At 44.2% G+C, this 17887-nt stretch overlaps 1 protein-coding gene across 1 annotated transcript; it reads left to right on the top strand.

The window, feature by feature from the left end:
* Positions 1-11393: 11393 nt before the first annotated feature.
* EEF1AKMT3 (EEF1A lysine methyltransferase 3) lies at positions 11394-17844 on the top strand. The gene is made up of 3 exons (XM_028721506.2): positions 11394-11570; positions 13465-13576; positions 14917-17844. Exons 1-3 carry the CDS (start codon positions 11394-11396, stop codon positions 15312-15314), a joined length of 687 nt encoding a protein of 228 aa, XP_028577339.2. The 3' UTR covers positions 15315-17844.
* The last annotated feature ends 43 nt before the right edge of the window (positions 17845-17887 follow it).

Genomic DNA, 17887 nt, shown 5'->3' with positions numbered 1-17887 from the left:
TAAGAACAGCTTCTTCTCCAGAGCGATCTCGGCCCTGAATGGGAAGCCTGGACTTTGAAAGTCATCTAATCTTCCTTGCTGTTTTATACTGTATTGTTTTAATTAGTGTTTTTATAGTTGATCTGATTTTGTGTGGAGTGCCCTACCTGGGTGGATGGAGCAGCCAAGTAATTTCGTTGTCCCCGAGAGGGGGCAATGACAATAAAGATATTATTATTATTATTATTATTATTATTATTATTATTATTATTAATGGGTGAGGAAAACGCACTGGCCAACTGGCAGACATCTCAGGGAGAGCTTTGGTGACAGTGGTGAGCCTTCAGACCGCCTGTGACCTTCACATGTCCATCTCCACACCCCTGAGACCCTGCCTTTTCTGCCCTGTTGCCCCTCAGCCTATGAGATACCATCCCTATCGATTCTTTCACAAATCCCTCCTTGAAACCCCCCTTTCCCACAAAGGTTTTGCCGCAATCTCTTTAATTCACACCACTGGTTTCAGTGCTGTTTTAAATTGCTGTCGATCTGATGTGCTTATTGCATTTTGTAACTGTGGGTGTTTCAATGAAATTGTTTTACCCTGTGTTTTAATTATGTGTGAAGACTTTCCCCCCCCTTTTTTTATGTAAATTGGATTTATATTTTATTTGTAAGCTGCTGAAGTCGCAGCCACATCACAGACCCTTCAAGTGTCCCTATTTTCCAGGTACATCCCTGATTTAGAGAAGCCGTTCCAGTTTCTGATTTGATCCCGGAATGTCCCACTTTTCCTTAGGATGTCCCTATTTTTATTGGAGAAATGTTGGGAGGGTATGGAGTTATCTGACCCCTGAGCTGTCTGGAGGCAATCTTGTATAGGAATGTTTTATTATGTTTTTATACATGTTAGAACAGGATGGATTTGATTCAAATGAAATCAATTTAAATCACGATTTAAATCACTAGTCAGTAAGACTTCATTTAAATAATTAGTAAGACTTCATTTAAATCATTTTTTTACAGAAAGACTCATTCTTGCTGATATAATCTTAATATTTACAACCAGATGAAGGTTTCATTTTTGGAATAAAAAAATTTCGTAGTAGTTTTTACAGTTATATCAAAAATTACTGATGAGGTTATACTATTAGAAATACATAGACAGATAATTATGAAATTATTGTGAAGTTTAATAAATTAACAGTTTATATTTGGACAACTTTTCTGCCATACTTTTTTGGAAAGAGAACAATCATTTCCTTAATAACAATCTAAACAATTTATTTAACTAAAACAATAACATTATAGCATAAGTATCAATGTTTGTTAACTGATGTGGTTAAATGATTTTTTTAAAAAAAAAAACTTAGACTGAGTTTTAGCACACATGAAAAACTTAAAACAAATCCTTATTTCCTGATGAATAGCCTTTGGGTTATAATGTAACTTAAATATAAAACTATCTATAGAAAGATTTTTCCTCCAAAAAGCATTTTATTTTAAAAATCCGAATTAAATAAAAAAAATCCAATTTAAATTTTAAAAATCCAATTTAAATTAAAAAACATTGTTTTAATTAAAAAAATCTGTTTTGAATAAATAATAATAATCCAATTTTTTGGAAAAAATTTTTTAAAAAATCATTGGTTTTTATCCAGCCTGTGTTGGAAGCTACCCAGTGTGGCTGGAATAACCTAGTAAGATGTGTGGGGTATAAATAGCAAAATTATCATTATGGAATGGGATGTCCCTATTTTCGTTGGGAAAATGTTGGAGGGTATGACATCATACAGTTATGGCTTCCCTCAAAGAATGCAGGAAATGGCAGTTTGTCAAGGGCGCTGGGAATTGTAGCTTTGTGAGAGTCTCCTAACAACTTTCACTACCCTTAAGAAACAATAGTTCCCAGACTTGTTGCAAGGGAGGAAGCCATGGCTGTGACAGTGGTATGAGAGTACACTAAGTGTATAATGTATAGTGTGGATGTTATTATTGTTATATCAATAATAAACAACACATCTTTAACTAAGCTAAAGGATGTGTAACTGCACTAATTGGTTATTGCTGTCTCTGTATTCTAGACACAAGGAGAGCAAGGTTCTTTGTGAAGTGTTATGTACATGGATGGAATTAAAGGTAAAGGTAAAGGGACCCCTGACCATTAGGTCTAGTCGTGGCCGACTCTGGGGTTGCGGCGCTCATCTTGCTTTATTGGCCAAGGGAGCCGGCGTCCAGCTTCCGGGTCATGTGGCCAGCATGACTAAGCCGCTTCTGGCGAACCAGAGCAGTGCACGGAAACGCCGTTTACCTTCCCGCCGGAGCAGTATCTATTTATCTACTTGCACTGGTGTGCTTTTGAACTGTTAGGTTGGCTGGAGCAGGGACCGAGCAACGGGAGCTCACCCCGTTGCGGGGATTCGAACCACCGACCTTCTGATCGGCAAGTCCTAGGCTCAGTGGTTTAACCCACAGCGCCACCCGCGTCCCTATGGATGGAATTACATTAATCCTAATCAGCAAAGATATAATAATCCCAGTAGTTATAATAATATTGTATTCCTGCATGTAGCAATATTTATTTCAGGCTCCAGCCTGTGTTGTTGTTTTCAGACCAAGTGGTTCCACTTGCAGAAGTGTCCCCCCAAGTCCAAAATCTTCAAATCATCTTTAGAATCTTATTTTTATATACTTTATATTTGATAGGGCCTTATGGGCCATGTGTTGTATTTGCGAAGAAACTGCATTTGTAGCCCTCTGTTCCACTGAATGCTCATTAGCATTGTTTCAATTATTCTGCTGAGAACCTCTGGTTTACTCCACTGTCTAACATATTAGCTTCGGAAAATATTCTTCTGAGGTTTCCCTGCCAAAGATCCGCTTCAGAACACTGGAGTGACCTGTGGCTTTGACGCACATTGACAAAGATGGATGAACGGCTTGGCTACTTCCAACAGGAAACTGAAAGAACAGTAGTTAAAGAGTAATAGTACAATTGACAGCCCCTTGTTCGTGAAGAGATGTGGATTAATGAACACAGCGGACCTTGATTCGACAGACATGGAGATATTGGAGCTGCTTTTCCCCTCCTAAAACAAATGAAAATATCAGCAGAATATCCCTCTGCTGCTACCAGCTCTCATCCACCTGCATGTTATCCTGGCTGCGACAAGGATATAATTTTATGAAGAAATAATCTAAATAATAATTGCGATCATTAAAGCCTCAACTTTCATGAGCTAAAAATTACATGTTGCAAAATTTTGAAATTCTGCATTATTTTTTTTAGAATTCACTATTTTGAAGAAGACATTTGACCTCAAAATATAATATTGAAATTTGACATTAAAAATCAATAGATGTGATTGATTGATTGATTGATTGATTGATTGGATGAATGAATGAATGAATGAATGAATGGTTGAATGAACGAACAAATGAATGAACGAGGCACTAGTTTAGCCTCTAAACAGTCCTGCGATGTCCATGAGGCTCTGATACAGCGATTGTTTCCACATAAGGGCCCTTTGGAGCAGCTGGGATCTTGTCTTCCTGTAAATGGCTGGAAACAGAATTAAAACAGTGGTTATACACAACAATATAAAGCTATAATATCAGGCAATGCCCACCCTGATGGCCAACATGATTTTATTCATAAGGAAGTTTCTTTCAACTGATGTCCTTTGCAACTTCAGTTAGAAACTTCCTCCTTGCAGCTTTGCTTCCTGTCAATTGCAGCCCCACCACTGCGGATGAAATACTGATGAATTGCCACATTATTGCAACAAAACTAGTTCATTCCATTTCCCAGCTGTGGGGTGCAATTATTGGTTTCTACTCATGAATTTTGCTTATTTCCTTTGTTTTAGTATGAAATAACACTAGTCACTAGCAGAGACATCACCTTGCCAACAAAGGTCCGTATAGTTAAAGCCATGGTTTTCCCAGTAGTGATGTATGGAAGTGAGAGCTGGACTATAAAGAAGGCTGATCGCCGAAGAATTGATACTTTTGAATTCTGGTGCTGGAGAAGACTCTTGAGAGTCCCATGGACTGCAAGAAGATCAAACGCATCCATTCTTAAGGAAATCAGCCCTGAGTGCTCACTGGAAGGACAGATCCTGAAGCTGAGGCTCCAGTACTTTGGCCACCTCATGAGAAGAGAAGACTCCCTGGAGAAGACACTGATGCTGGGAAAGATGGAGGGCACAAGGAGAAGGGGGTGACAGAGGACGAGATGGTTGGATAGTGTTTTCGAGGTTACCAGCATGAGTCTGACCAAACTGCGGGAAGTAGTGGAGGACAGAGGTGCCTGGCGTGCTCTGGTCCATGGGGTCACGAAGAGTCGGACACAACTAAACAACAACAACAACACTAGTCACTAAAAGAAAAGAATGAATCAGCTGCAATCCTACCCATGTCTACTCAGAAGTCCTTTTGAACTCAATGAGTTTACTAAGTGGTGTTAGGATTGTGGCTTTATTTCTGAATAGTTCTTATAGGCTTGCACTGAAGACCTCTCCGTCTCCAGTGTTCTTCTGAATACCAGTTGCTAGAAACCACAGCAAAAAACGTTGTTGTCCTCAATCTAGGGGGGCTGTTCTTGTGGTTGCAATTCATCTGAAATGCAAAACATGCTGAACATGGAGGCAAGAGAAGCTCTTCCTTACATAGGAGGAATCTTCTAATTAAACAGCACAGTAACCTGGAAAATGACGTGGGACGCGGGTGGCGTTGTGGGTTAAACCACAGAGCCTAGGACTTGCCGATCAGAAGGTCAGCGGTTCGAATCTCCGTGACAGGGTGAGCTCCCGTTGCTCGGTCCCTGCTCCTGCCAACCTAGCAGTTCAAAAGCACGTCAAAGTGCAAGTAGATAAATAGGTATCACTCCAGCGGGAAGGTAAACAGCGTTTCCGTGCGCTGCTCTGGTTCGGCAGAAGCGGCTTAATAATGCTGGCCACATAACCCGGAAGCTGTACGCTGGCTCCCTCGGCCAATAAAGCGAGATGAGCTCCGCAACCCCAGAGTCAGCCACGACTGGACCTAATGGTCAGGGGTCCCTTTACCTTAACTTTTAACCTGGAAAATCAGCAGCGGCACAGTGCCAGTCACAAAGCACAGGCTTACACAGTTAAAGGGGTTTGAAAAAGCTATGGGAGAATAACACAGAAAAGAGTGGCATGCAAAGCCTGACAGGCACCATAAAAAGTCAATGGCTACTCTAGGCTAACAGATCAATACTGTACATATCTACTCAGAAGTAAGCCCCGATGAGTTTAATGGAACGTAATCCCAGGTAACCAGGTACAGTGGTACCTTGGTTTAAGAACAGCTTAGTTTATGAACAACTTGGATTAAGAACGCTGCAAATCCGGAAGGAGGTGTTTTGGTTTGCGAACTTTGCCTTGGAAGCAGAAAATGTTCCACTTCCTGTTGAGTGTGTTCCATTTGTAAATTGAGTCCCCCGCTATGGGAAAGCATGCCTTGGTTTAAGAATGTTTTGGTTTAAGAACGGACTTCCAGAACGGATTAAGTTTGTAAATCAAGGTAACACTGTACTGTATACATTTCCACCCTAAGTAGCTTGTCCAAAGTTATCTGTTGATCCTCATACTGTGGGTTTGAATCAGATATTCCAAAACTAAGTACAATGCATTTGCCGTCAAACCGCAATTACACTACTAGGAGAATCTCTAACTTAACAGCTCTATCTATTTAAAATTCTGGTACCAAATATAATCCGTAGCATAAAACATTATCTGCCTGATCATTATAAGGTAAAGGTAAAGGTACCCCTGCCCATACGGGCCAGTCTTGACAGACTCTAGGGTTGTGCGCCCATCTCACTCAAGAGGCCGGGGGCCAGCGCTGTCCGGAGACACTTCCGGGTCACGTGGCCAGCGTGACATCGCTGCTCTGGCAAGCCAGAGCCACACACGGAGACGCCGTTTACCTTCCCGCTAGTAAGCGGTCCCTATTTATCTACTTGCACCCGGGGGTGCTTTCGAACTGCTAGGTTGGCAGGCGCTGGGACCGAACAACGGGAGCGCACCCCGCCGCGGGGATTCGAACCGCCGACCTTTCGATCGGCAAGCCCTAGGCGCTGAGGCTTTTACCCACAGCGCCACCAGCGCCCCCCCTGATCATTATAGATGTGAATTATTCCATATTCAAGTGTAACAACATAATTATTGTGGGTTGCTAGCCCTACTCAAGAGTAAAGCCATTGAAATTAAGAGATGACTATCTTTGCTCCATTAATTTCAATGGGTCTATTCTAACTTACTTGGATACAATTTACTATTTTAAATGTTATTCTCTCCCTCCCCCCCTCCTTTCTCTTCCTGTAAAAATAGGGTCTGGTAAGGATCAAAATAAAGAAAAGGCTTTTTTTAAGCAAGAGGTTATTGTGGGAATATTGTGTGAGTAGCCAAGCACATAATCAAAATGAGAAAACAGAGTCCAAATAAAAACAAATCTATAAAAAACTAATATAATGAAGCCACTGAGAAATCAAAGAAAAGCCAAGATAAGACGTAACAGGGATTTGATGGGGCTTTTAATCTTTAACTCTGTGCTGGCTTCAGTAGTTCACAGCTGTCGCTGCTTCACCCAAACAAGTGTTTCCTTCTCTGTATGGGAGTCATGCCAAGCTAACATTTAACTGTGTTGTGCGTCAAGGGATGGCTTCAGTCCTCAAAGCTCAGCAGGCAGCAGTAAGCAGGTGACTTTGCTCCCTCGGTAAACGTGGGAATAACTAACTTCATTTCTCTGTCCTAAAACCCCTCGTCTTGTGCAGCAAGCGGAAACGGGTCAGGGAACATCCTTCAGACACTTTGGTGAAATGGGTCAAAACCTAGCGAGCGACAGTGTTATTATTTTACTAGTCAAACGTACGTAATGACGATAGAGGGGAGAGGGCCTGCAAGAAACCACAGCCAAATAGTTAATGTTGCCAGGGATGTTAGTGATGTGTGTCTGTTTGTGAATCACTGTGGAACAAACAGCCAGAGCTTAAATACAGGTTGCCTAATAGAGTAAAGGAGGGTGATGCGTGAATCTATTAAACGGGCGTAAATTTTCATGAAAGAAACAATAATTTTGAGAGTATATTTTCTAGCAGGCACTATGGATGTGTTCACATTACTGCCTTACTTCGGACTCAGCTACACTGGCAAAGAAAAATCGCTTTCTACATATTATGGACTGGTCATTTCTTCGTCAGAGGGCAAACGGGCAAATTTAGCAGGGGATCAAATACTTTCCCCCCCCTCACTGTATGTGTTGTTTATGCATTCTAACACTGTGACACCAGATGGCGAACCCGATCTCTCATACAAAGTTTGCAATGCGTTTAACTGCAACGCTTCTGTGATGTGTCTGGATCCAGCCTTAAAATGCAGTGAAGCTCTCCCACCCCCTGTGCAATTCACAGCTCATAGCTGTCAACTTACAGATTTGAAAATAAGGGACCAGCAGCCTCGAAAATAAGGGATCAGCAGCCAAAATAAGGGATTTTGCTAAGCTTATACAGAAATCCGGCACTGATGGAGCCATGCTGCTTTTGCTGCGACTGAGTGTGTTTTGCAGGGGGTTGGACTAGATGATCCTAAGGGTCTACAACTCCGACCAAAGAAGAGGGGCAGACAAAACTGATGAACGATGTCAAGATGGCAAAGCTTACAGGCCGAGTTAGAAACCAGGAAGAGGACCTCTTTCATAAAGAATGGGGAAAGTTTATAATTTAGTTGAAAAGCTATTATAAAGAGTTACATACATTGGTAGGATTGACAGAAAACTTGTAGTAAAAATTTGAACTATGGATGGACAAATGATTTATAAAAATAGAGTTATGAAAGGGATGCAGAGGGGGAAATCACTACATTAAGATGCTGCACTGGTTGGAGGGGATGCTAAGCAGCACGTCGGGGCTGCCGTCGTCCTGGCACGAGGAGTTCCATTGGCCCTTCCCCGCCCAAGAGAGAGGGAGGGAGGGAGAGAGACTCTGGCCCATGCCGCCCGCGAGCCCGGCATGAGGCGGTTGCGGTGCCGCGGCAGCCCTGAAGTGCCACCCTTCTGCGTCCCTCGCCATCTCCTCCTCTTCCTCCTCCCTCAGCTGCCCCTGCCGCCTCCAGCTTCCCCTGGCAGAGCGGTGGAAATCTCGCAAGAGAGGGGCTGCCTGCCCACCTGCCGCCACCCGTCTCCTCACAACGCGCCCCTGAGGGGGAAAAGGGAGAGACGGAGACGCGGCAGCTCATGCGTGTGCTCTCTCTCACGGCGGAGGACCCCGAGCCACTGCTTCCCTCACGAGCCGGGCGAGCATGAAACCCAGGAAATTTAAGGGACATCATCGATAACGGACAGCAGCAGGACACGGCGCTGGGATAAGGGAGTTTCCCACCAAATAAGGGACGGTTGACAGCTATGTCACAGCTCTTTCTCCCACCCACCAGCTGTTCACACCAGCACGACTTCATTAGTGTCAGATTCACCTCTGTCTGTGTACCAAGGGGCATTGAGGGGGTGTCTTTACCCAATGCAGATGCTCACACCATGGCTAAAGATGAATTAGAAACAGCTTAAGGACTCCAATCCGTCTGTAGCTCTTTTGAGAAACAACACACCAAATGGTAGTATTTTAGAACAAAATACACTACATGCAAGCATTTTGGATAAGGTAACCTGTGAACTAGGATTAAAAACCCAGCACTAGAAAGTGAGGTGAGAGCACATTAAACAGGAGTATGAACACAGCCTCTGTTAAAGGAGTGAGGCAGTCTCTGCCTGGCTCCACAATGTCTCTGCCATTTCTTCTACAGAAGTAAATCCCAACAAGAAAAAGTGCTGAATTTTGGACAGCTCTGACATTGTCACCAATAGGAATCGTTCAGAGGATGCAGTATGTTTCTGTGCTTACAGGCTTGCAGGGGTATTTGGAATCAGTAAGTCTTTCCCACCCACCTAACCTGCCATATTGACAAGCATTATGGCCCTGTGAGCGGACCCACGAAAGCACACTTTGCCCAGGTCCTGTCAAACATGGAGTTGGGACTGTTTCTTTGTTGTTGTTGTTTAGTCGTTTAGCCGTGTCCGACTCTTCGTGACCCCATGGACCAGAGCACGCCAGGCACTCCTGTCTTCCACTGCCTCCTGCAGTTTGGTCAAACTCATGCTGGCAGCTTCGAGAACACTGTCCCACGATCTAGTCCTCTGTTGTCCCCTTCTCCTTGTGCCCTCCATCTTTCCCAACATCAGGGTCTTTTCCAGGGAGTCTTCTCTTCTCATGAGGTGGCCAAAGTACTGGAGCCTCAGCTTCAGGATCTGTCCTTCCAGTGAGCACTCAGGGCTGATTTCCTTCAGAATGGAGAGGTTTGATCTTCTTGCCGTCCATGGGACTCTCAAGAGTCTCCTCCAGCACCATAATTCAAAAGCATCAATTCTTCGGCGATCAGCCTTCTTTATGGTCCAGCTCTCACTTCCATACATCACTACTGGGAAAACCACAGCTTTAACTATACGGACCTTTGTTGGCAAGGTGATGTCTCTACTTTTTAAGATGCTGTCTAGGTTTGTCATTGCTTTTCTCCCAAGAAGCAGGCGTCTTTTAATTTCGTGGCTGTTTCTTATTGGGCTGTAAATCCCACTGGAAGCAATGGGACTAAATTTACAGCACAATCCTATGCATGTATCGCAGGGTTTTAGACCAGAACAGCCTCAGGGTCCCTTCCAACTCTACAGTTCTATGATTCTATGTCTACACAGCCATAAGTCTCACTGAATTCACCAGGACTGAAGCCCATGTAAACGTGTACAGAATTGCAGTCTGAGTCGTGGCCAACTTGTTCCACCGGTGCTAACGGGAGTTAGGGGGAAATTGTTGTTAACATTATTTTAACTCCTTTGCTTGCTCTTACAGATGGTGTGGAGGGTATAATCATTATAATTACATAACTGCAATCAGTTCTAGAGATATCTACTCAGAAGTAAATTGAGGCTTAAGAACTGAGAGCTTTTCCAAATTAACCAATCTGGAGTAAAGGGATATGGTTCTAGTGAATACTGCATGGATACTTACTCATCTTTTATGCTTTTGAATTGCTTAGAAACATTACAGTGATTCTTTGGGCTTGGTCTGTTTTTGTATTCCATTGATTGTAACTAGCAAGCCATGTTGTCCAGTGAATGCTTTTGGAAATCAGAATTGCACAGCCTAATCATTGGTGTCCAAAGCAGCAAGATCCCGTTTTTTATTTTGTGCCTTTAGTTTCTTCCTTTAAGTAGATGGGGCTGGACTTGCAGCAGCCAAAATCAAACAGCCTTTACATTAAAGTGTGAATTATAAAGGTGAAAATCCACAATGATTTTAGCTTGGATAAAAATTGGGTTTTAACTTGGGTGGGTGATTTTTTATTTGGAGGGTGGGATTGTTTTACACCGTTTGTGAAATGTTACATGTTAATTTAGATTTTTGTATTTGGGCTGGAGTAATGTTATGGGGCTTTTGTTGGGGAGTGTATTGTTTATTAGTGTTTTGATTGTTTTTATTATATTTTTATTGTTTTTATTTTTATTATGTTTTTATTGTTCTCATTATGTATTTTGTGCTCTGATTATTTTTATAATGTATTTTGTCCTTCGTATATTGTAACTTTGTGTTGTGAACCATCCTGAGACCTACAGTTGTAGTGCAGTATTCAAATTTAATAAATAATAATGTTTGTTACAGCTTGATTTGTGCATCCTTTCCCAACAGCAGGCTTTTTGTTTGCTTGTTTGCTACTATCTGGGCATTTTCCCCAGGGGAACTCACAGGAACTCAGTCCCAGCACCTCTCAGGTGCATTCCAGCATGTTTTCAGGTGAGCACCTCTCAGGTGGCTGCAATTGTCATTCTAAGAGAAGGAGGGAAGTATTCAAGGTGAGTTCCAGCACCTCTTTTTCTTGAAAAATTGCACTGGCTACTATGCATTTCTGTGTTTTTATGGTATAAACTGCACTGAAGGGTGTCAGAAAGTGTCTGGGCAGAAATCGCTTGAATGTCGGGTATGTATGGCAAATGTATGATTTTGGCAAATTTCCTTATAAATAGCTCGACATTTCTATTTTCAGATGCTGCAAAAAAAGCTCAACATCTTTGGGCAAAACTAAGAAAATCCCCCGTTATGAAGCATTCAGGTGGGACCGCCACCAAACCAACCCACCTGGAGAACAGGTGAGCAAGACGCGGCCTCCCTGATCCACCCAGCAGCATCCTACCTGCTTGGAAGTAACTTTGGGTTGCCTTGAGTGAGATAAAGCGAAATAATAATAATAATGGTGGTGGTGGCGATGCCCAGCGGCCTCTAGAGGCGGCAGATCCGCGCAGCCCAACTGCGAAAGGGCCTCCTCCGTCCCGCCCCCGGGAAAGGTACGAAGATGGCCGCGCTCGCCGCCGACGTGGAGGCCGGGCTGGAGTCGGTGTTCCCGCAGGAGCTGGGGCTCTTTGCAGATGCTTTCCCGGTAGAGGCCCGGTACCGGTTCTGCGGGCACGAGCTGAGCATCGCGCAGCACCACGGCGCCCAGCTGGGGGTGGCTGCGCCGGTTTGGGAGGCGGTGAGTCCGGGCGCAGCTGGATCCGACCGGGGCCAGAGATTTGCACGAGGCTTGGAGGAAGGGCAGCCCTGTGCATGTCTACTCGGAAGTAAGCCTCGCGGAGTTGAGCAGGGCTTACTTCCAGGTAAATGCGCATAGGGTTGCAGGCAGCTGGGCTATTGCTTCAGGTAGATCTTGGCACATCCGGGCAGGAGTCTTCTTAAAACAGCTCGAAATCTTGCCCTTGCATATTTACGTTTTCTAAGTGGACGCCTCTGAGCATCCAGGCTCAAGCAGTGATCTCCGCAGGAACTTTTCGGCGCATCTCTTGCACAAGCCTGCTCCAACGTGCCTGTTTCAAAAGGGCCGAAGCAGTCTGCACTGAAAATAGATCTAGGCAGGGTTCCCCAAACTTGGGTCTCCAGCAGTTTTTGGACTACAACTCCCATCATCCTTAGCTACAGGACCAGTCAGGTCAGGGATGATGGGAGTTGTAGTCCAAGACCCAAGTTTGGGAAACCCTGGTCTATACTGTTGACTCTATAGGATCTAATCTGCACATGCTATAGAATTGAGGAGTTGTTGTTATTGTTGTCAGCACATAATTACTATTACTATTCAAATTGAGCTGCCGACAGCAAACAAATGCTGCCAGTCTTCTTCTTTTCCCTGCTCCTACTTTGCCTTCCTCTTAGCAAAGAAACTCTTAAAGCATCAAAAATAAATGTAAGCCTCCAAGTTTTCCCTCCGTGAGTAATGTTGATGGTGTGGACTAAGGTGATCAGGGCTGTGGCACAAAGTAAAAGCTTTAGACCAGCCTTTCTCAACCTCTCTGTGGCTCGGTCTACACCACAGTTTCCCAAACTTGGGTCTCCAGATGTTGCTGGACTACAGCTCCCATCATCCCTGGCAAACAGGACCAGTGGGCAGGGATGATGGGAACTGTAGCCCCAAAACAGCTGGAGATGTTCAAGTTTGGGAAACCCAGTAAGGAAATAAAGACTGGTGTATGTGCGTATGTATGTACAGTGTTACCTCGGGTTACATACGCTTCAGGTTACAGACTCCGCTAACCCAGAAATAGTGCTTCAGGTTAAGAACTTTGCTTCAGGATAAGAACATAACAGAAATCGTGCTCCGGCGGTGCGGTGGCAGCAGGAGGCTCCATTAGCTTAAGTGGTGCTTCAGGTTAAGAACAGTTTCAGGTTAAGAACGGACCTCCGGAACGAATTAAGTACTTAACCCAAGGTACCACTGTACTGTAATGTGAAAGTGTTGCTTTAGTTCCTCTAAAAAGGACAGCTGCTTTTTGGTGTCCTGTGAAGCAGTGCCAGATTTAGGGAGGTGTGGGTGGTTCCCTTGCACAGGGTGCTGAGCTGAGGGGGCACAAAATAATAATAATAATAATAATAATAATAATAATAATAATAATAATTTTTAAAAACCTTTATTGATACAGAATAAAAAGAACTTTAAAAGAACTGAATAAAAAGCAACTGTATCAAAACGAATTATTGTGAAAATAAGAAATGTTTTTTTTTGGGAGATGCCAAATTTTGTCCTCGCTAAGGGTGCCATATTACCAAAGTCCGCCCTTGACATGAGCATGAGATGGACCTGTGTTCAGTGCAGGCTGCTCTGCTGTTGAACTTCATCTTTTCCCTCCTCATTACAGCAGCGTTTTAATCCCTAAATGTCAAATGCTTCATAGGTATAATTACAATTCTTCCCTCCTCCACTGCAGACATTGTCAGCCGTTGTGAAATCATCCCATTGTCAGCAGAGACACTACTAGCCCTGTTGTCAAAGGTGGAATGGGAAAGTTTGCATCACCTATGTATATGCGCTTGGCATAATGAATGTATCATTGGGATCTTTAATTCGCTCTTCATTCTCTCTCCCTCCCATGTCTAAGGCTCTAACCCTCTGCGAGTATTTTGAGGCACAGAAACTGAATTTCTGGGGCAAGAAGGTTATAGAACTGGGTGCTGGGACGGGCGTCGTGGGCATCCTTGCAGCCCTTCTTGGTATGTAGGATCACTTATTGATTATTTATTTGTTAAATTTATATACCGGCCTTCATCCAAAGATCTCAGGGTTGATTCACAGCATAAAGATGTAAAATAAAGTCACAACACAAAATAAAAACGAAAGCAAAAGCAACCGATAATCCGCCCCTCTCCCACAAAACACATTTAAAAGGACATAGAATGTTATTCAGCCGAAGGCCTGGTTCAAGAGGAGCGTTTTTGCATGGTTTCTAAAGCTGTATAAGTGATGGTGGCAGGTGAACCTTGCTGGGGTGAGCATCCCACAAATGGGGAGCCACCACAGAAAAGGCCCCTTCTCATGTTGCCACCCTCTGGACCTCTCGTGGAGGAGGCACATGAAGAAGGGCCTCAGGTGATGATCGCAGGGTCTGGTTTGGTTCCTATGGGGAGAGGCGGTCCTTGAGGTATTGCGGTCCTTTAAGGTTTCATAGGTCAAAACCAGCACTTTGAATTGGGCCTGGGAACTACTTGGCAGCCACGGCAGTTGGGCCAGGATTAGTGTACCGTGTTCAGACTGTCTTCCCCAGTGAGCATCCTGGCTGCTAAATTCTGCACCAGCTGAAGTTTCCAAACCATCTTCAGAGGCAGCCCTACATATAACACATTGCACTAATCTAACCTTGAGGTTACCAGAGCATAGACAACAGTAGTTAGGTTATCCCTGGCCAGATAGGGGTGCAGCTGGGCCACCAGCCAAAGCTGATGGAAGGCACTCCAGGCCGCTGAGGCCACCTGAGCCTCGAGTGACATTATGAGTAAAGCATATGGTTGTTGTTGTTTATTCGTTTAGTCGTGTCCGACTCTTCGTGACCCCATGGACCAGAGCACGCCAGGCACTCCTGTCTTCCACTGCCTCCCGCAGCTTGGTCAGACTCATGCTGGTAGCTTCGAGAACACTGTCCCACCATCTTGTCCTCTGTCGCCCCCTTCTCCTTCTGCCCTCCATCTTTCCCAACATCAGGGTCTTTTCCAGGGAGTCTTCTCTTCTCATGAGGTGACCAAAGTACTGGAGCCTCAGCTTCAGGATCTGTCCTTCCAGTGAGCACTCAGGGCTGATTTCCTTAAGAATGGATGTGTTTGATCTTCTTGCAGTCCAAGGGACTCTCAAGAGTCTCCTCCAGCACCAGAATTCAAAAGCTTCAATTCTTTGGCGATCAGCCTTCTTTATGGTCCAGCTCTCACTTCCATACATCACTACTGGGAAAACCATGGCTTTAACTATACGAACCTTTGTTGGCAAGGTGATGTCTCTGCTTTTTAATGCATATGGTACCAAACTGAATTTGTTGCTAACAGTTTCCTTTCCATTCTTCCAGGCGGTGATGTGACCATCACAGATCTTCCTGTGGCCATGCAACAGATAGAGGAGAATGTCCGCCGGAACGTGCCTGCAGAATGCGCGACACGAACCAGAGTTTGTGCTCTGTCGTGGGGTGTGGACCACAAAGAGTTCCCCCCAAATTATGACTTCATCCTGGGTGCAGATATTGTCTATCTCAAGCACACCTACCCCTTGTTGATCAGGACTCTCCAGCATCTATGTGGTGCTCAGTCTACCATCTACCTGTCTTCCAAGATGCGTCAGGAGCATAATACGGCGCTGTTCTTTGAGACTATGCTGCCTGCGCACTTCACCTCAAAGCTGGTCTTTAGAGATGAGGTTGAGAATATTAACATCTACAAAGTGACCTGCAAAAGTGACATCAGACAGTGAGCTTCTTGGTTTACCAATGAGTTTAGCAAACACTGCCTTTACCTTTTTTTTAAAAAAAACAACAGAGTGTTTTTAATCCAGAAGTCTGGGGTGGGGTGGGGGTGAAGCATTCATCCACGGTAGCTATTATCCAGAGTTCTCTATCCATCAGCAAATGGTAATACAGTGGTACCTTGGGTTACATACGCTTCAGGTTACATATGCTTCAGGTTACGGACTCCGCTAACCCAGAAATAGTGCTTCAGGTTAAGAACTTTGCTTCAGGATGAGAACAGGAATCGTGCTCTGGCGGTGCGACGGCAGTGGGAGGCCCCATTAGCTAAAGTGGTGCTTCAGGTTAAGAACAGTTTCAGGTTAAGTATGGACCTCCGGAGCGAATTAAGTACTTAACCTGAGGTACCACTGTACAGTGGTACCTCGGTTTTTGAAACATCTCCATTGACGAACATTTCGGTTTTCGAACGATGTAAAGCTGGAAGTAAATGCTTCGGCTTTCAAACACTTTTCGGAAGCTGAACATGCCATCTGGCTTCCGTATTGAGCTTTCGGTTTTTGAACAGCTCAGAACTCGAACGGTCTTCCGGAACAGACTACGTATGCAAACCGAGGTACCACTGTATTTGTAATAACTTATCTTTGCTGGACTGTTGCAGTAAGAAAATCCCAGTACAGTGGTACCTCGGGTTACATACACTTCAGGTTACATACGCTTCAGGTTACAGACTCCGCTAACCCAGAAATAGTACCTCAGGTTAAGAACTTTGCTTCAGGTTGAGAACAGAAATCGTGCTCTGGCGGCACGGCGGCAGCAGGAGGCCCCATTAGCTAAAGTGGTGCTTCAGGTTAAGAACAGTTTCAGGTTAAGAACGGACCTCCGGAATGAATTAAGTACTTAACCCGAGGTACCACTGTATACATGTGAAAGGTCATGCTCCCTGAAAAGGCAGTGTTTTCTGAGAGAGATATTGCCATTGTTATTATTATTATTATTTGCATACTGTCCTACATCTGCCAATCTCAGGGCAGTGTTCTGGTTGTGGGCTTCCTGGTGACATCTGGTTGGCTACTGGGAGAAGAGAATGATGCCCTAGACAGACATTTGTTCTGATCCATCAAGCTCTTCCTAAGTGTTCCAGTGACATGCATTTCCATTATATTCCTTAGCAATGTCAGGGCAGTGCCATCCCCACTGCTATGATTCTCAAAGCCTTCAAAAGGCTTCACTGATCACGGCCACATTGTTTGTTGTGAAAAAGTGACATGTTAGTGAAGGCTACTGAACCATTCCTGCTTTGCTCCACCCTTCCTGGAGCGCCCAGCCATGCGCCTCGGCTTACGGTCACATGTTCTGCCAAACAAATCCCAATTGGTAAGCCGGGAGCAAGCATGGTAAGCCAAGCTTCAGTTTGTTGCTCCAGGGATGATGGAACAAGAATTGGAGCAACTCGGCAGCATTCGCTTGTTTCTGATTTACCATGATGGGTCCATTCTTTAAACATTCCTAGGTAAATGCAGAGGGATGTGGGTGGTGCTGTGGGTTAAACCACAGAGCCTAGGGCTTGCCAATCAGAAGGTTGGCAGTTCGAATCCCCGCGACGGGGTGAGCTCCCGTTGCTCGGTCCCTGCTCCTGCCAACCTAGCAGTTCGAAAGCACGTCAAAGTGCAAGTAGATAAATAGGTACCGCTCCGGCGGGAAGGTAAACGTCATTTCCGTGTGCTGCTCTGGTTCACCAGAAGCGGCTTAGTCATGCTGGCCACATGACCCAGAAGCTGTACGCCGGCTCCCTCGGCCAATAAAGTGAGATGAGCGCCGCAACCCCAGAGTCAGTCACGACTGGACCTAATGGTCAGGGGTCCCTTTACCTTTACCTAGGTAAATGCAGAGATAAATCTGGAGCTCTGTGCACAGAAGAGCAGGCACTCCAGAATTTGATCTGGCTGACAGGAGTTGCTTAAATCTTTGCCCCTTTGGTGTAATATTTTGCAAGTGTGCATCTGTGGCACCAAGCAGAGAAGGCATGCGTTCTAGGATGTGCCCTTAGATTTAATGTGTTTGGCACTCTGGTATTCTTTCCTAAGTGAAATTTGTAAAACTGCTTTTTTTTACCTTTAATAATGATCCTGGTTCAAAAAAGAAAATATTATTTTAGTAACTCCAGGGCAAGGGACCTGAAGCATTACACAAGTGCTTTAAAAGACACTAAGATGCCTTTTCTCATTTTAAGAGATGCTTTTTTAAAATGACAATTTTGTGATTGCATAAAAAGATGGATATATCATTTCTACAAGGATAATGTTATCTTTTTAAAGATGGCTTAACATCCCACATGCCTATGCACTATGTATTTCTGTTTTGCACTAAGGTACTATCTCGTTATCAATTTCCTGATTATATAAATTATTAATAGGTAGCATTTTTAGGGATCCTGGTTTCAGTTCAATTTGTATAATATCTTAAGGAAGCTGTGCATGTAAATACTCTGGGTAAGATTTTACTCAACATGTGAATTACAGAAGCAATTTAAAGTAATATTCTATGTTTGCATTTTTTTTAAAAAGCAGGGTTAGCAAAT

Source organism: Podarcis muralis, chromosome 2 (genome assembly GCF_964188315.1).
Source record: "Podarcis muralis chromosome 2, rPodMur119.hap1.1, whole genome shotgun sequence".
NCBI classification, from domain to species: Eukaryota; Metazoa; Chordata; class Lepidosauria; order Squamata; family Lacertidae; genus Podarcis; species Podarcis muralis.
The sequence above is the reverse complement of the archived record's forward strand: the minus strand, read 5'-3'. Positions and strand labels throughout refer to the sequence as shown.

What these genes read in the sequence shown, in the direction of transcription:
- EEF1AKMT3 (XM_028721506.2), top strand. Translation starts at nt 11,394, where the DNA reads ATGGCCGCGCTCGCCGCCGACGTGGAGGCCGGGCTGGAGTCGGTGTTC. An exon ending in CTGCGCCGGTTTGGGAGGCG is followed by an intron (nt 11,571 to 13,464) that starts GTGAGTCCGGGC and finishes CCCATGTCTAAG; the next exon opens with GCTCTAACCCTCTGCGAGTA. An exon ending in CATCCTTGCAGCCCTTCTTG is followed by an intron (nt 13,577 to 14,916) that starts GTATGTAGGATC and finishes CCATTCTTCCAG; the next exon opens with GCGGTGATGTGACCATCACA.